Here is a 15,421-nt window from a genome sequence, read left to right as displayed (position 1 = left end):
GCCGCTGATTGGCCGCGTCCGCCGCCGCCGGGCCGAACAATGGCCCCGGCCCTCTTAAAGGCGGCGGCGGCGGCGGGCAGGAGGAGGGAGGGAGTGCTGCGCACCGCCGCCGGGCGCGGACCGCCCGCCCGAAGATGCCCCGCGGTTTCCTGGTGAAGCGCAGCCGGCGGCCCACGCCCGTGTCCTACCGGGTGCGCGCTCCTCCGCCCGCCGCTCCGCCGCCGCCTCCCCCTCCTCCCCCGCCGCCGCCGCCTCCTCCCGTGCCCTTCGGGACGCCCGATGGCCCCGTGCAGGCGCTGCGCAGCCCCACGCGGCCCGTCAGCCGCGACGCGCTCCTGGAGCGCGGCTTCAGCCTGGGCTCGCCCGTCTCGGCCGAGTCGTTCCCCGCGCCCGCCGTGCCCAGCAGCATGGACCCGCTGCTGCTCGCCCCCGCCGAGCTCAAGCTCTGGGCCGCCCGGCCGCCCCCCAACCCCAGCGGCGGCGGCGGCGGCGCCGCTCCGCCCGCCAAGCGTCCCGCCGAGCCCGGCCGGCAGAAGGCCGCGGCCGGCAAGAAGGCGAAGGCGATCCGCAAGCTGACCTTCGAGGACGAGGTGACCACGTCCCCGGTGCTGGGGCTGCGCATCAAGGAGGGTCCGGTGGAGGCGCCGGCGCGGCGCGGGGGCTGCGCGCGGCCGCTGGGCGAGTTCATCTGCCAGCTCTGCAAGGAGGAGTACGGGGACCCCTTCGCGCTGGCGCAGCACCGCTGCTCGCGCATCGTCCGCGTGGAGTACCGCTGCCCCGAGTGCGACAAGGTGTTCTCCTGCCCCGCCAACCTCGCCTCGCACCGCCGCTGGCACAAGCCCCGTCCGCCCGCCAAGAGCGGCCCCGAGGCGGCCGAGCCTCCCAAGGAGCCGGCGGCGGCGGCCGCGGAGCGGGACACGCCGAGCCCCGGCGGCGCTTCGGAGGCGGGCTCCGAGGAGGGGCTGTTCGAGTGCCCGCGCTGCGCCCGGCGGTTCCGGCGGCAGGCCTACCTGCGGAAGCACCTGCTGGGCCACCCCTCCGCGCCCGGCCCGGGGCCCGAACCCGCGGCGGAGCCCGCCGAGCCGCGGCCGTGCCCGGTGTGCGGGGAGAGCTTCCCCAGCAAGAGCAGCCAGGAGCGGCACCTGCGGCTGCTGCACGCCGCGCAGCTCTTCCCCTGCAAGTACTGCCCCGCCACGTTCTACAGCTCGCCCGGCCTCACGCGGCACATCAACAAGTGCCACCCGTCCGAGAACAGGCAGGTGGTGCTGCTGCAGGTGCCGCTGCGGCCGCACTGCTGAGCCGCGGACTGCGCCCCGCGTCGCCCCCGGCCCCTCCCGTCCGCTTTGGTTTCGCTCCGCTCGAGGAGCTCCCTCCGCGCAGCGACAGCGCCTTCGCTCCGCTCCGGGACGCGCAGAACTGCCTTAACTCGTGCCATGCCCGCGCCGCGCCGTCTGTATATGTTGGGTCGAGTCCTCGCGTTATTATTTATTCCTTATTTATTTATATGAATGATGAAGATGGATATTATTTGATCGCAGATGCTCTAACGCGCTTTTTTTTTGTTGTTGTTATTTCCCCCCTCCCCCGTGCCCCACCATCTCACTGTGATCTTTTTTTTTTTCTTTTTTTTTCTAAAAAGGTTTTAACTTTTATACCTGGAAATAAACCACGTGACCTTAACCCGTCCGCCCGCGCCGCCGACAGCTCTCACTCCTAGATGCAATCTCTTTTTCTACACACATTATTTTCTTACCTGTTAGCTATTTATAGAGTGCTTCGATAGGACTGTTTCGACTGTATAATTATTTACTATTCAAATAAAAGTATTTTCCAATTCACGCCTGGCTCCTGCCTGCCCGCTCCGCGCTGAGCTGCGCGCACCACGGAGCGACCGAGGGTGGGAGAAGCGGGCAGGGCCGCTCCGCTCGGAGGTGAGCGCGGCCGGCCGGCACGGGGCAGGGGATGGCGGCTCCGTGCTTCGCTGCGGCTGTCGGGGAGAGCGGAGCGATGGGAGCAGCGCGCGTGCGGCCCGGAGGAAAAAAAGCTGAAGAACGGAGAGAAGTTCTCGCGTGGAGGGGGACGTGCTCGGATCCCCCGCGGGCTCGGGCACGCAGCGCTGAGGGCTCTGGGGGAGAGATGCGTCCCCTCCTGAGCCCCGGGGCTGGCACAAGGACGGCCCCGCTCTGCCGGCCCCGCCGTGCCCTGCGCCGGGGGCTGACCGAGGCCCTCAGTACCCGCTGGGAGCGGGGAGAGCAGCGCGGGTGACGCCTCGCAGGGAGCTCAGAGAGCCGCGAGCAGCAGCGCCCCGGGGGCACCGGCCGTGCTTGGTGTGCGGGCGCTGTGGGGCTGGTGTGTGCGCGTAGCAGCTGCGCTGGCAAAATAGGAAAGTTGCCGCTGTTGCCTTTTCTTGGTTTGGGTTTCCTTGTAGGGTCGAGCCAAAAAGCACCGAAGCCACTGGGCTCCCGTGCCGTGGTTCCTAGGAAACCGAGCTCGTTCCGCCAGGGCTGACGTCAGGTCTGGGTGAAGCTGTCGTAGCTGACGATCTGCAAAGGAGAACGTGGCCCAGCAGCACCCGAAATGCGAGCGGCAGGATGGGGCTGGAGAGAAGTTTGGCTTTGCCTTGGGGCTGCCCACCACGCGTTGCATCCCCTGGGCAGCCGCACTCCCAGAGCTCTTGGAGGGGAAGGCCCTGGCCCCACGACGAAGCCCCGCTGGGCACCAAGGCCCATTGGTGAGGCTTGGAGGCCACCCACCTCCAGGCAGCATCCCAGCCTGCGGCACCATCCAGCCAAAAAAGCTGCTTCGTACTGCTGCTGGCTTCCCAATAGGCAAGAAAATGTGTTCCTCACCTGGCAGGGGTCAGATAAAATGGGAACAATTGCTGTGGTTGGTAGGGAAACGTCGGGGTAAAGCTCAGCTGCCGCATTGTGTGCTGGATGTGGCAGCCGTGGCAGGGGGCCGTGTTGGCAGAGGCTCATGTTTGGTGAGCAGCACAGAGAGGGGCAACTTTAGGGTTTGGGGAAGCGAGTTCCTGCCACAGATCCCCCACAAAACCAGGGTTCGCCCCTTGCGAGCCCCACGTGATGTGGCCCAGCAGCCCCAGGGAGCGCCAGGTGTCTCCTTCCCGGTGCCATCTCCTCGCCGCCCGGCAGCGAGGAGCGGCCGGCGCTGTGCAAACAAAGCCTCCTGTCAGCTAACAAATCAATCTGCTGAGGGCTCCCAGCTCAGCTGGCGAGAACAGGTTTGGGCGCATCAGAAAATGCTGATCCCACCTGAAACGCCATTTCCCATTTTTCGGGGCAGTCAGAGCACGGGTACGGAGGCTGTGCCACGCACATGGCCAGATCTGTTTTCCTGTCCTGCAGAACGCTGGATCTGTTCAGCACAAAGAGCTGAACACATGGTCTGAAACGGACTGTTTGCAAACTGAAAAGAAGCGGGGAGGTTAATTACGGGAACCTGCAGGCTCCCGTGAAATGCGGCTCCAGCACCATCGCTGCAGTGTGGGCAATGCGCTGCCGAGTTCTCCCCGCGGTGCCGTCAGAGCAGGCAGCTGATGGGGGAATAGCTGAGATTCTCTCAGTGCCACTGCTTGGTGCATTTCTTTTAGCAGTGCTGGGACGAGCAGCCATTCCCACATCCATAGGTTGCCTGGCCGGGGGGCTCACAGGGAGCAGCACCGGGCGCAGTGGTTGCTGAAGGGAGGAAGTGGGAACCAGAAGACTATCCAGCAATGGGCCTGCAGAACTTTGCCTTCAGATTTCCTTTCCTCCCCATCAACCCGCCGAAAAGCTGTCGCTGATTCTAAATGAGTGGGAAAGCAGCTCCTGGGCTGCACTGACATTCCTGCTCACGTGCCAGCATCCTGCAGTGCCGGGCAACGGCTGGAACTGCGCATGAGTTGTGATGTGGGAGCAAGTGTCGTGACACGGGACTGGGCGTCATGGCATGGGACCAGGTGTCATGACATGGGACTGGATGTCACAACATGGTCCAGGTTAGGGTTAGGGTTCTGGGTGAGGTTTGGGATTAGGGCTCGGGGTTAGTGTTAATGTTAGGGTTAGGGTCATCTGGTTCCAACCCCTTCCTGTGGTCATGGTTGCCACCTGCTAGATCAGGTTGCTTATCATATACACTGTTGTATATATGTTGTGCAGTGAGGTCTGCAAATGGGGCCAGTCCAGACTCTCTCTGGAGCCCTTAGGATTAATTCTTTATTTCACAGACAATAATTTAAGCGAGAACTTCAGAAAAAGAGAGATATCTCAAAGCCTCTTTTCCCACCGCCAAGTAATCCTGTATCATTCCCGCTGGCATAAGCGGGTGTTAATGCCTAAGCACCCTCACATAATTATGACTGAGCGCACAAACCCCCTTCATTTTCTGAAGTGATGTCTCCACAGAGCAGGAAATCGCCGTTAGAAAGGTATTGTTTCTAATGCCCATGCAAATTCCCAGTGATGAGGCATTACACGGTTTGGGAAGGGCAGCCTTGTCATCGCGCGTCTCCTGCAATGAATGGTATAGAAGTAATGTCTTCTGGGGCTGGGTAATGCTCTGTAATTACTATCAGCAAAAGCTCCCAAGCCCCTTCGGAAGAAGGGAAGAGGCCAGCGGTGGTGCTGTCACCGAGGATGCTTCCAACCCCGCTGACGTCCCTTCCACCCCAACCATTCCGTGACCTAATACAAAACCTCTCCCTTAGGTGGTGGCTGTAACAAGTGGCGACAGAAGGAGACAAACACGTATTTCTGTGATCAATTTTTATTCACTAGAAGAGCTGAGAATCCTCTGAGTTAGCCGTCTCTAAGTGTAATGTTCAGCAGTGGCTCCGCAGCGCTCAGCCCAGCACAGCCCTCCCTGTTTTCCCCCAGCTCTCGGTGTTGCTGGCTGTGCCCTGGCTGGGACGGCAGCTCTGGTGTCAGGGCACGGCTCCTCGCCCTGCTCAGGGTGCTGGGGGGAGCGGAACAGCTCCGTGTCCGACTGCACTGTACACAACCACCACTGAGTTTTCACAAGTTCATGTTGTTCTGACATCAGGAAAATATTATTGTTAGTAATTCTTCCCTGAAAGAGAGATGTGTATTGCTCCAAAGAGAAAAGGCTCTTTTTGCTCAGAACGCCTTTGAAATGATTTCAGACCACTGGATAACTAAAGAACAAGACAGCCTCGCGTATTCTGCTGTGAAAAACCAAATAAATAAACATACACATTTGAATTTCCTACTTTCTCCCCCCCCCTCCCCCCTGATCGGTAGAGAACAAAACCAAAGGGCGAGGCAGGCGGAGCGGCACTCCAAGTGCTCAGCACGTGGGGCTCTGTGCCTGCAGCATCGCCGTGTGCCACCGCCTCGTCACCTGGCTGCTGCACAGAGCCAGGCACCAGGGCTGCAACTGTATGTGCCTGGAGCAGAATTCTGCATCCACAGGGCAGCAGCACGGAGCGGTGGCACGACAACAGCCACTCGTGTTAACGCATGGGAAGTGCAAAACGGGGCAGCCCAATGGGGCATGTTGCTTCACTTGTGAATCAGCCCCCCTCGCTTCGATCCATCACAGTAAGTTCAGAGGCGTGCGCTTAAAGGCTAAGTGGCATTTAAAAAAATAAAACAACACAAAAATTGAACAACAGTTGAACAAAAAAAGCAACAAGAGTGAGACCTGAGGAGGACGAGGAAGGCTGGAGGTATCTGATGCAACATCCAGGAACTGGGCAGAGACACCAATGTCCAAAACATCCAAATCTGAAGCTAGAGCAGGAGCTTCACCCCTGGAAACCTGTGATACCCACAGAGTGAAATACATTTCCCATTCAAAAGAAAAGATCTGCTTACTACACAAAGTGCCAACAGGACGCTACATGTCCCCGAGAGCCTTCAGATGTATTTTATTCTAACGCGTCAGAGATGCTTCCCCTTGCAGATTATTGCCCCAGTGCTGTGAAAAGGCAAAGTGGTGCCGTAGGGAGCGTGCTGTCCCACAGTCAGTCACACCCTGGTGAGCAGCAGTCAGGCAGATGTGCAACATTTGCTCTTCCAAAAGAAACGTGGCTGGGCTTCACTTCTACTGCCAAGGATGAAGCAGTCCTGAGGGCAGGGTCGAGGAAGAGGGCTCCTATCCAGAACACACGTGGAGCCAGGGGACGGCTCACCCTGTGCTGTGAGCAGCAGCACGGAGGGGAGCCCAGCTTGTGCATACTGAGCGCGGGGACAGACGCTCCACAATAGGTGGTGATGGATGACCCTGAATGAGAGAGCACGATTAAACGGAGCGATGTCAGTGCAGTGCTGCCATTTTATGGAACTGGCAGCACCCTCCTGAATTTCAGATAGATGACCTCTCTGATTATCACTAATTCTTTGCTACGTGCACAACTGCCTCAGATGACTGCTGAAAATGGGAAGGGGGCAGAGGTGGAACAGATGCTGAGAAGCACCCAGTCACTTGCCCACGCTTCAGGAGCACATTCAGCACGTGCCTCGTCATTGGGAAACTCTGTTCCGCTTGGTCACAACTCCCCAGTTCACAATTTGTTGGACGGAATGACTGAAATCAGTGCTCTGCAACAACGTGAGGCAGTGGGCTTCAGTGCTGCTTCGTGTCCTCGTGCCACAGGGGGAGAAGTGCTCGCTGCCCGTCCCCTCCAACAAGCGTCCGTCCCAAATGGCGGGTTCCATAGCGAGGAGCAGAGCTAGGTGCGTGGCGAGGGGTTCCCGGGAGGGCGCTGGGTGTCAGCTGGGAGCCTTGCTGAGAGCGCTGGTGGAGCCTCCCGCATGCCCCGCTCCCGGCAACGCGCAGCGGCGAGGTCAGCTCTGCTGGCTCCGCTCCTGCGGGGATGGCGAGGTCGGTGCTGGCGGTGAGGCAGCCTGGAAAAGACAGCGGGCAGGGGAAGGCGGCCTGAGGACGGGGACAAACTGCGCGTGTCCGCATACCAACAGCCGCTCTGCGGATACAGAACCTCGGGTCCTTCTAAGCACAGGAAGTGGGTGCCCATCGGGACTGTACTCATGAGCAGCACTCAAGAACCGTGCTCAAGCACTTCCTTGTTCAGCACCTCCCCAGAGGCGATTATGGCTACAGGCTGGGGCTAACGGCTCGTCTGAACGAGAACAGCTGAGGGGACAGCTATCACACTACGGAGCACTGAATAAAGCTGGAGTGTGTGTGCAGCTCCTGCCTGGCTCCGCTGCAGACGCACACGGGGAATACCAACGCATGCTGCAACACAGCGCTGCTCTTGCTGCTGGGGTTTCCACTCATCCCAAGGTGTTTCTCGGTGTCAGTGTTATTTCATTAGCTCCCCTGGGCTGCAGTGTTTTTAAATCTTGTTGTAACTAAGTCCCTGTGTAAGTGTTTTTTCCTGGAGCTGGAGGCACAGTGCTGTGCCCCGGTGCTCGCAAGCCCAGAGCAGGGCTCTGAGCACAACCTAATGGCTGCGGCCGAGCACCTCTGCACTCTGATGACTGGAGTTTGCAGCACAAACCTATTCCCAGCTCAACAGCGGGCTGTGCCTTCTGGCTGGCTGCTCCCGGCCGGGCTTTCTGGCTGCGCTGGAAGCACACTGGCACAATGGGACAACTGTAGGAACCTCGGGACTACTCAGGGCTTGGAAACTCAACAGCATTCATCCAGTACAGACTGCGTCTCATTTTGCTTCCTTACTAAAAGGATTAGATCTTAGGGCCCTGCTCTAGCTAACTGTGGGTATTCTGGCAAATCGGTGCTAAATCCTGTAGTGCTGATGTCCAAAGCCCACTCCGCTCCTTTGAAACCCCAGAGCTGGTTTACAACCCGGTGTCTGCATTTCAAATGGAACCTTTCCATCCCAGATTTATATTTCAAGACAACTGACTGAAAGGGAAATACCGCACTAAAAAAAAGGTGAAAAACATGACTTAATGTGCAAAGGCATCCTCCGTAAAAAATGTGGAGCTGTCAGTTCAGGATTCAAAAGAAAACCTGTGGTGTTGTTCACAGCGCGGGGAGGGGGGGGTGTGAGGGAGGGGCTGCACTTTACATTCCTGCAGTCAAGCAGCGTGGCAGATGGTCAAAATAATACAGTTTCCCCCAAAAGGACAAGCTGGAGCAGTATTCATGCACGCTCCCCACAATGCCTCGCTGTGAGTGAACGGCTGCGGGCAGGGTGCGGGTCAGGCGCTCCCGTCCCCACATCCCGCAGCCCCGCGTCCATCCCACAGCCCCGCAGCCCCACGCATTCCTGCAGTCCCAGCCTTCCCCCGGCGAGTCCTGAGCTGTGCGCGTGGCCTCTGCCCGTGATTGATAGGGAGACAGCAGCTGCAGAGTGAGCGAGAGTTAACCACAAAAGATAAAGGCTTTCATACAAATATTATAATTCCACTTGCAAGCCGTCTGGCACGAGCTCTAATTGCTTCGCCTCCTCGCAGGGGAAGCCTGCAAGTTTGTTCGGAGGGAGAGGGAGCGCAGTGCAGGAGCCTGATCTCTGCTAAGGGCCTTTTTGGAGGCTTCACCTTTTTTCTGGCACTTTTGAGGCTGCGTTTGTTCCAGAGGGTGCCCAGGCAGTATGAAATTATAAGTTGTAAGAAGCGAGCAGCAGCTCCGCAGTGGTTTATTAAATTAAATGGATTTGCTTTTGGCTCACGGGTGGGTCACCAGAGGGCTACAGCCCTTCCAAATTCACAACTCAAGCAAGTGGGGGAGGCTGCAAAGCAGGAGGAGCTAGGCGAGCCACAGCAGAGGCAAACTCAAACCCAACGGCAGGGCAGGAGGAGGAGGAGGAGGAGGAAGACGAGGAGGAGGAGGAGGAGAGCACTGGTGATGCAGCGCAACGCACGGCCTGCGGGAAGCATCGCTCTTACCTGTGGCAATTACCGTAACGAGACCGTTAGATACGCTAATCTAAAGGGAGAGAAGACAAAACGGAGTCAGTACAGGAGCAATGTACCCGCTGTGCGCACAGGGAGCCCAGGAGCCCATGGGGGGGGAGGTGCCCAGCACTGCAGGGACCTGGGGACAGAGGGTGACCGAGGTGTGCTGCTGGTCAGGTGCACAGAGGAAATGCTGGCCAGAATGTGTCCTCTTCAGCTTCTGCCAAACGTGCAGATGTGGTACCCCAGGCACTCAGCCTCCTCCTATTTCAGCAACATTGCTAGTAGATGAAATCCCAAACCAGGTAAGATTTGAGGCTTCTCAGAGAGCTGAACTGCTGTTACGCTAGGGCCAGGTTAAAAAATGGGTGTGTGAACAACATACACGTCACCGGGCCATATGAGTGAGAATTAACTTCTGTGTACAAAGCCATCTCGTAGGCAGCCCTGTGCCTGCACACACACACCACGCACACAAATGGGTGATGACACGCTTCTGCACAGACAGAGTGTCACTAGACAGGGTATTTCTCTATCAGGGAATACACAAAACACCTCGCTGCCAACAGAAACACAGTTCAGATCCTGCACAATGCAGAGGGTCCGAGCTGCGGTGGGAGCAGCAGTGGTGTGCTGAGGCTGCAGAGTTCCTCCACCCTGCAGCTGTGGGACAGCACGTGAGAAGGAGGGGGGGACTGCAATATGTGGGGCAGGTTTCTTTCCTGTGCCGTGCTGACAGGCGCCCTTGGGGAGGAAGGGTAAATGTGAGGTTTCTGCTGAACCCCCCGACTTTCCTCCGCCATCAGGTCAGGTGATTATGCTTGGTTCAACTGGAAATTTCACTTGGTGTCTTTTGATTCTCTGCTATCAAGCAGCAGCCATGGCCAAGGGAGCATTTTACCCAAAGGAAGGAAGATGCTTCAGTGTCTGTGGGCTGCGGAGGTGCGTAACACATTTTGTTAGCACGCACAAGAATCCATTTATAAGCAGCAAAGCAGGGAATGGGCCAATAACAATCATGAGACTAAAAGTCTGCAACTGGAGACTATGGGAGGCAAAATCTCAGCATCCCAGCATCCTCTGTAACGTCTTGATTTCAGCCATGCCTCTTTTGCTCAGTTTCAGGCAGCGCGCTCGTATTGTTGGAACTCAACGCTTGGCATGCGCCGTGCTTGCTGTGAGCAGGATCACGGCACAGCTATTTGCTTTCAGATGGGTATTTCCAAATATTCAGCTCCATCCAGCTTCCCTAAAATGATGCAGGCGTTATTACAGAGAACCCAGAGAGACTTTTATTCTGCCCAGTAGGCAGAACTGCCTCAGCATCATACCTTTGGGCAAAATGCAAAGGCAGGGAATGAAAAAACAGCAAAGCCAAACCTAGCCAGAAAGAGTCACTGCTCAGTTGGCTTCAAAAATAATCCAAGTGTGTGACTGGTTACATGCTCAGTCACCACCTTGCTCTAGGTTTCCTTCTGCCTCCGTCAGAAATGTGTTTTCCAGCCACATTTGAAATATTCCTGTTGCTTTACAGCAGGAAACTTAAAGCTCCGCACTGAACAAAAAGCGTTTTAAAAAAAAAAATCTTTTTTGTTGTATTCTCCTGCGTTTTCTGCAAGAATGTTGTGCATATAAAAGCCCAGAGACAAAAGAGAAGCATGTGTCACCTTTCCAACAAAAAGGCTGCAAAATCTCAGTTTTATGTAAATAAGCATGCGCCGCTTCCAAGGCTTTGAAACCGGGGAATGCTAAAAACGTCTATAGTTCCTCAACTCAAGTGTTGCTCCTGGGCAATGCTATAATATTCATTAAAGAACCCATTTATCAACAGATACCACATGTCAGAGTTTTGCGGCGCAGGCTTCCTGACACTCCTCTGAAAATGATGCTTAAAAAAAACGAGACTGAAATGGAAAGCGATAATCCGAGGTTCTTTCTCCTGCTGTTTCACTCCACAATAGCGATTAGCAACTAAAAAAGTAAAGATTTACACTATATCCTTTTTGATAACGTCAAGCGTTATGCTTTATTTTCCAAATCATTAGCATGCACAAGAATGACCTCATGGTGAACAGATGCACTTGGATATGGCAGTGATTAGATCAGTCCTCTCAGCAGTCAAGTGTGCCCATTTCAATTAACCCTTTGAAGCACCAACTGCAAGCCCACGGTGCTGAAAAGCAGGGTTGGGGCTTCTCTCCAAAGTAGAAATCTGCCCCTGCAAGCATAACAGTGCTGAGTACGGGGGCTTCTCCGGTCGAAGGGCTGTTTCTTTTCCTTTCCAGAACATCCAACTATTCCCATTTTCTAAGAGTTAATGCAGTTCTGGATCCCGGTCTTGAATGAACAAAACCACTGCTTTTGAGCCACCAGAGGTAATTGAAGTTGGAACGCTTTTGTATCTGTTTGCACCTGTTTAGTTTTTATTCTTTTTTAAAGCACACACAAGCATTTTGTTGAATAATTGTTTTCCTTTTTTTTTGGCTGAGGGAGCAAGAACAGAAAAAGATAGCAGCTTAAAAACCCATCCTTTAAAAGGAGAGAAATCTGCAGAGGGAAAGGATAAGAATAATTCAATAGTGTTGGATTACTGAGGATTTCCTGGGCTGCCTCTCATACCCAGCCTAATTAAAATACAGCATGTAATGTACCAGTTTAACAACAAAGGACTGTATTCTCATCTTTTGTTCCTAATCTGCACATCCCCTAAATGAGTTCAGGGACATCAGTTCTGCCCACCAGCCTGCATTTTCAGTGCCTAAGACAGGCAGGGCTATCTGTGATACGCAGAGGGAGTTGAAGGCTCTATTCCCAAAACCAGCAAGAGAGGTCAATGGGACTGCTACGCATGCAGCTAAGCACCTGCAGGATTCTTTGTGCCATGGGAGGCAAAGCAAAGGTGATTTTAAGAAGCCCGTGTCCCATCTGAATCTAGGGGAGGCGTCCCTGGAGACAGCCTCAGAAAACATAGACACAGCTCAGTCAAGTAACACTACAAAAACACGTGGCATTAACAGCTACATATTCAATTCATACGATCGCTTTGGTTTCCTTCTTGTACTGTATTAACTGCTTAAACCAACCTTCATTTTAATAAACGTGTACTCGCTGACCCTTTTTATCGTGCGGGAGTACAGGCAGTGACGGCAGGATTAGAAAGAAGTGGCACTCAGAATGAGATCAGAGGAGAAACAACCTGAACATTGACCCAACAAGTTTAAACGCTAGGCAGGGCTGGTGGTTTCAGCTGGGAGAAAGAGAGTAAACCCACCCCTGTGTCAGCCCCATGCACGCTCATCTCCACCAGCCACTCCTTCCCTTCCAGCACAGCGCTTCCTCTTGGACATCCCGCCCGCACGTCCCCGAGCCGCTTTGCAGCCCTGCCTGATCACCCACAGGGGCGAAGAGTCAGCTGCAAATGTATCCAAACTTCACCCGCGTTGCTTCTAGATTTCGAAGGAAAGACACCGTGGTTTAAGGAAAGATGAAAGCATGCCTCCGCTAGACAAAGTGTCGGCCTTGTGCATGGAGCTGAGAGTGGAAAACAAAGCAGAAAGTACTCAGCACGTTGGGGTGCTGCTGGGGCACTGTCCTCAGGTGTTTCCCGCTCTGAGAGTGCCAGGGCCTCGCTGAGGGCCAGAAGGCTACAGGTTACCCCGCCTCTGGATGCTGGCGGTACATTTGTTAGCACCCACCAAAGGAAAATGCGCCCAGCTGCATGTCCTGCCCATGGGGTGCCCCTTCTGCCTCCAGGCTGACTGGAAGCATCATGGTCAGCGTCTGGTGCAGCTACCGACACAACTCTTAGGATACTCAACTAAATACACGTGTAAACGAGTAGACAACTTGGGCAGACTCTTTCCAAGAGAGCACTCCCCGAGGCATGGATTCACGTCCTTGCCAAGACTCGTCCCATTACGAAAACCTTATGTTCATGCACTGATGAAGCTATTCGGGACTCATTCTTGCCCCACGATCACTTACAAAGCCCGTAAGAGAGGAACACCAGGTTGCTGTGTGAAGCTTCCCCACGGCACCATGGCTCCTTATCCTTGCCCACTGCTGGCCAACAAGGAATTAGGAGAGGTAACCTGGGGACCTGAGGTTTTGACCCCAGAAATCACAACCGGACTCAGGCTTCTCCATTGGAAAGGAAATCCTAACATTTGGAAGCCCGAACATCAGGACCCGACAGCGGCAGGTCTCATGCTTTAAAAAGACATAACCTCACAAAATCATAAACTCCTGTTCAAGTCCTAGTTATCTAACGGTGTTCTGAAAAATGTAAGCAGACATCAGCAAACATCTTAAGTAATTTTGCATACAAGACGTATCGCCTAATTCAGAAAGCATGACTGCTGCGTTATCAAATGAATCTGTCCTTGCTTGTTGAACTAAATTTCATCAGAGAAAGATCTCTACGTGCTGTAAGAAAGTGAGAAACAAACAGAATCGTGCATAGAGCAAAACATCTCAAATATACCAACACAGCTCCTTCTTTTTCTGATGCAGCAACAGACAAATGATTCAAAGTGCTAACAACACTGGGCATGAAATCTACATTTCTATTGAAACTGATAATTTTTTTTTGTCTCAGACTTTTGGCAGAGTGTATAAAAGAATTTAATTCACAGCTGTTCTACTTTTTAATGTAGAAAACATTAATCAAAGCTTTAAGTTATAAGCTTTTCTAATGTTGTTTAGTATTCCAGTTCAACAAAGATCAATAGAGGCCATTCCTGTGTTTCTTGACGCCTCTCCAGGAAGCAGAGGCGCGATTATGTAAATAGCACTGGCTCCCCTTTACTTCTGCCAGCTTGCTTATCTCCAAAGCCTTCTGCCTGCTGCTACTGGCGACCAATGCAAGGACATGCATATACCTCTTATCTCCCAACAAAGCTCTGAAAACGCACGGATTGGAGCCAGTAATGTTAAACAATGATGCACGGCTGATTTTATTTGTAACTGATTTATTGTAGGAAATCTAATTTCTTCCTTCAATTTTTCAGTTTAGATGGGAGATATTTGCTAACAAGTCAGGCGAGAGAGAAATAGAGCAGATGTCCTTCAACATTTATGCAGGTCTGAAATAATCTATTAAACAACCCAAAAGTGCAGCGGGGAAACAATTAGCAAGGGCCAGTTTCACCCAACGAGTGGAAAAAGCGGATTAAGGAATCTTTGTTCAAGAATCCAACGTGCAGCGACCATGCACTTCTTCAGGTTGGAAAAGCAGATCTTGAGGGCACTGGAAATCTGCATTTCAGAATCAGTGTTTCCTTTGAGGAGACACTTAATTAAAACAGCAAAGTTTGTATCTTAGTGACTGCGCATGCTAACTTCAAATCTCAGTGGGACACGCAAGGAATAAATCTGCACAGTTACGCATTACATGTCTGTCTTTCAGCGAGGCTGGGGAATGGTCACCAGCAGCAAGGTGCGTACACCCACACATGCAGGATTATCCATACCTAATGTATCACAACGAAAGAACCAAACAGGTTCCGGGCCAGGTGCTGGAAGAAAGCCTGCAATTTGCTCGTATGGATTTAAGGAAAATGCTCGCGTACCGCACGCGGCTACGATTTTCCAACGGAACACCATTCTTACATTTCTTTTTCATTAATCCCTGACCCTGGTATCTCAGCAGCATAATCCCCATTTAGCATTAGTAGCAACGGCTTCTACTGCGAGGAACTATTTTTCGATAAGTAAGCAGCGATTCAGGCAAAGCTTTTGAACAGCATATTCCCAGCTCAGCAAGAAACCCGCACTCCTGAATGAACCTAAGCACATTACTGAGAGAAAGTTCATTAACCTTGCTAGATTCGAGGGTTAACAGGATAGCTGAAGAAAGGAACAGAGTGAATAGCTCTGATGCAAAACAAATTAAAATGAATGTCATCATTCCTTTTGATATTCATTAGTTGATTCAGGGGAAGAATGGTCTTCTTAAATTTGCAAGCATTTATCTACAAAAAACAGGTGTACATCTGCTGCTCAAGTGCTTCTTAGTGCGAAAGAGGAGAATAACGCGCAGAGACTCACCAGTTCCACCGAGGGAGTAGCTGGAAGAGGGAGAAAAGACCTGAGCGGCAAAATCCTCAAACGTCATTACTTCTTTGTGGTTCTGGATTATTGCTTCAAGATACAGAGCTCTTTCCTCGTAGCTGCAACAGCCAGGTTAAGGAACTGTATGCACAGAATTAAATGCTGTTACGTGACGTGCAAACCTACGGAAACACTAACAAAGCCATACACTGGCGTAGAAGAGAGAGGACCTGAGCTGCACTGTACAGCTTAACGTTGCTAAACACGAGCAGCCTCCTTGCTTGAAATTATGGATGATACTTTTAGCTTTGTTAGTGAAAAGGAGTGACTCGGTTGATCTGGTGGGTTGCTACAGTTACCGAAGGGTAAAATCTCAGCTTCCCCAGTGCAGGCTTTTTGAAACCACAACCCAACTTTAAGAGAAATTAGCTTCACTGGAAGTTCCTGGCACTGCATATTCTTGTTAAAATAACCCTGTCGGACTAGAAAAATGATTAGACTGGGAGGAAAGCTGCAGGATTGAG

The 15,421-nt window shown here is 53.3% G+C and overlaps 3 protein-coding genes across 13 annotated transcripts in view; 2 read left to right on the top strand and 1 right to left on the bottom strand.

Moving 5' to 3' along the window:
- Positions 1-15,421, top strand: part of CFAP61 (cilia and flagella associated protein 61) — a 119,966-nt gene that overhangs the window by 96,550 nt on the left and 7,995 nt on the right. Inside the window, exon 27 of one of the 9 annotated variants that reach the window (XM_021392224.1) lies at positions 1,640-1,838. The exons of the other annotated variants lie outside the window; for them this stretch is intronic. Within the exon in view, the coding sequence (XP_021247899.1) occupies positions 1,640-1,717 (78 nt within the window). The 3' untranslated portion in view covers positions 1,718-1,838. Of the gene's footprint in view, positions 1-1,639; positions 1,839-15,421 lie in introns of those variants that run through there. 9 annotated transcript variants of the gene reach the window in all.
- INSM1 (INSM transcriptional repressor 1) lies at positions 40-1,630 on the top strand. Its single transcript, XM_021392234.1, is given in 2 exon segments — positions 40-91; positions 94-1,630. Coding segments are annotated over 2 exon segments (1,257 nt in total). The 3' UTR covers positions 1,299-1,630.
- RALGAPA2 (Ral GTPase activating protein catalytic alpha subunit 2) overlaps positions 4,749-15,421 on the bottom strand; it is a 123,787-nt gene continuing 113,114 nt past the window's right edge. For 2 of the 3 annotated variants that reach the window (XM_021392217.1, XM_021392218.1), the window contains exons 38-40: positions 14,895-15,016; positions 8,838-8,877; positions 6,690-6,866 (exon numbers count right to left, since the gene is read on the bottom strand). In XM_021392217.1, the coding sequence (XP_021247892.1) occupies positions 8,873-8,877; positions 14,895-15,016 (127 nt within the window). In that variant the 3' untranslated portion in view covers positions 6,690-6,866; positions 8,838-8,872. Of the gene's footprint in view, positions 6,867-8,837; positions 8,878-14,894; positions 15,017-15,421 lie in introns of all 3 variants that reach the window. The other variant, XM_021392221.1, reaches the window with a different exon arrangement.

This window comes from Numida meleagris, chromosome 3, assembly GCF_002078875.1.
Source record: "Numida meleagris isolate 19003 breed g44 Domestic line chromosome 3, NumMel1.0, whole genome shotgun sequence".
NCBI classification, from domain to species: domain Eukaryota; kingdom Metazoa; phylum Chordata; class Aves; order Galliformes; family Numididae; genus Numida; species Numida meleagris.
The sequence above is the reverse complement of the archived record's forward strand: the minus strand, read 5'-3'. Positions and strand labels throughout refer to the sequence as shown.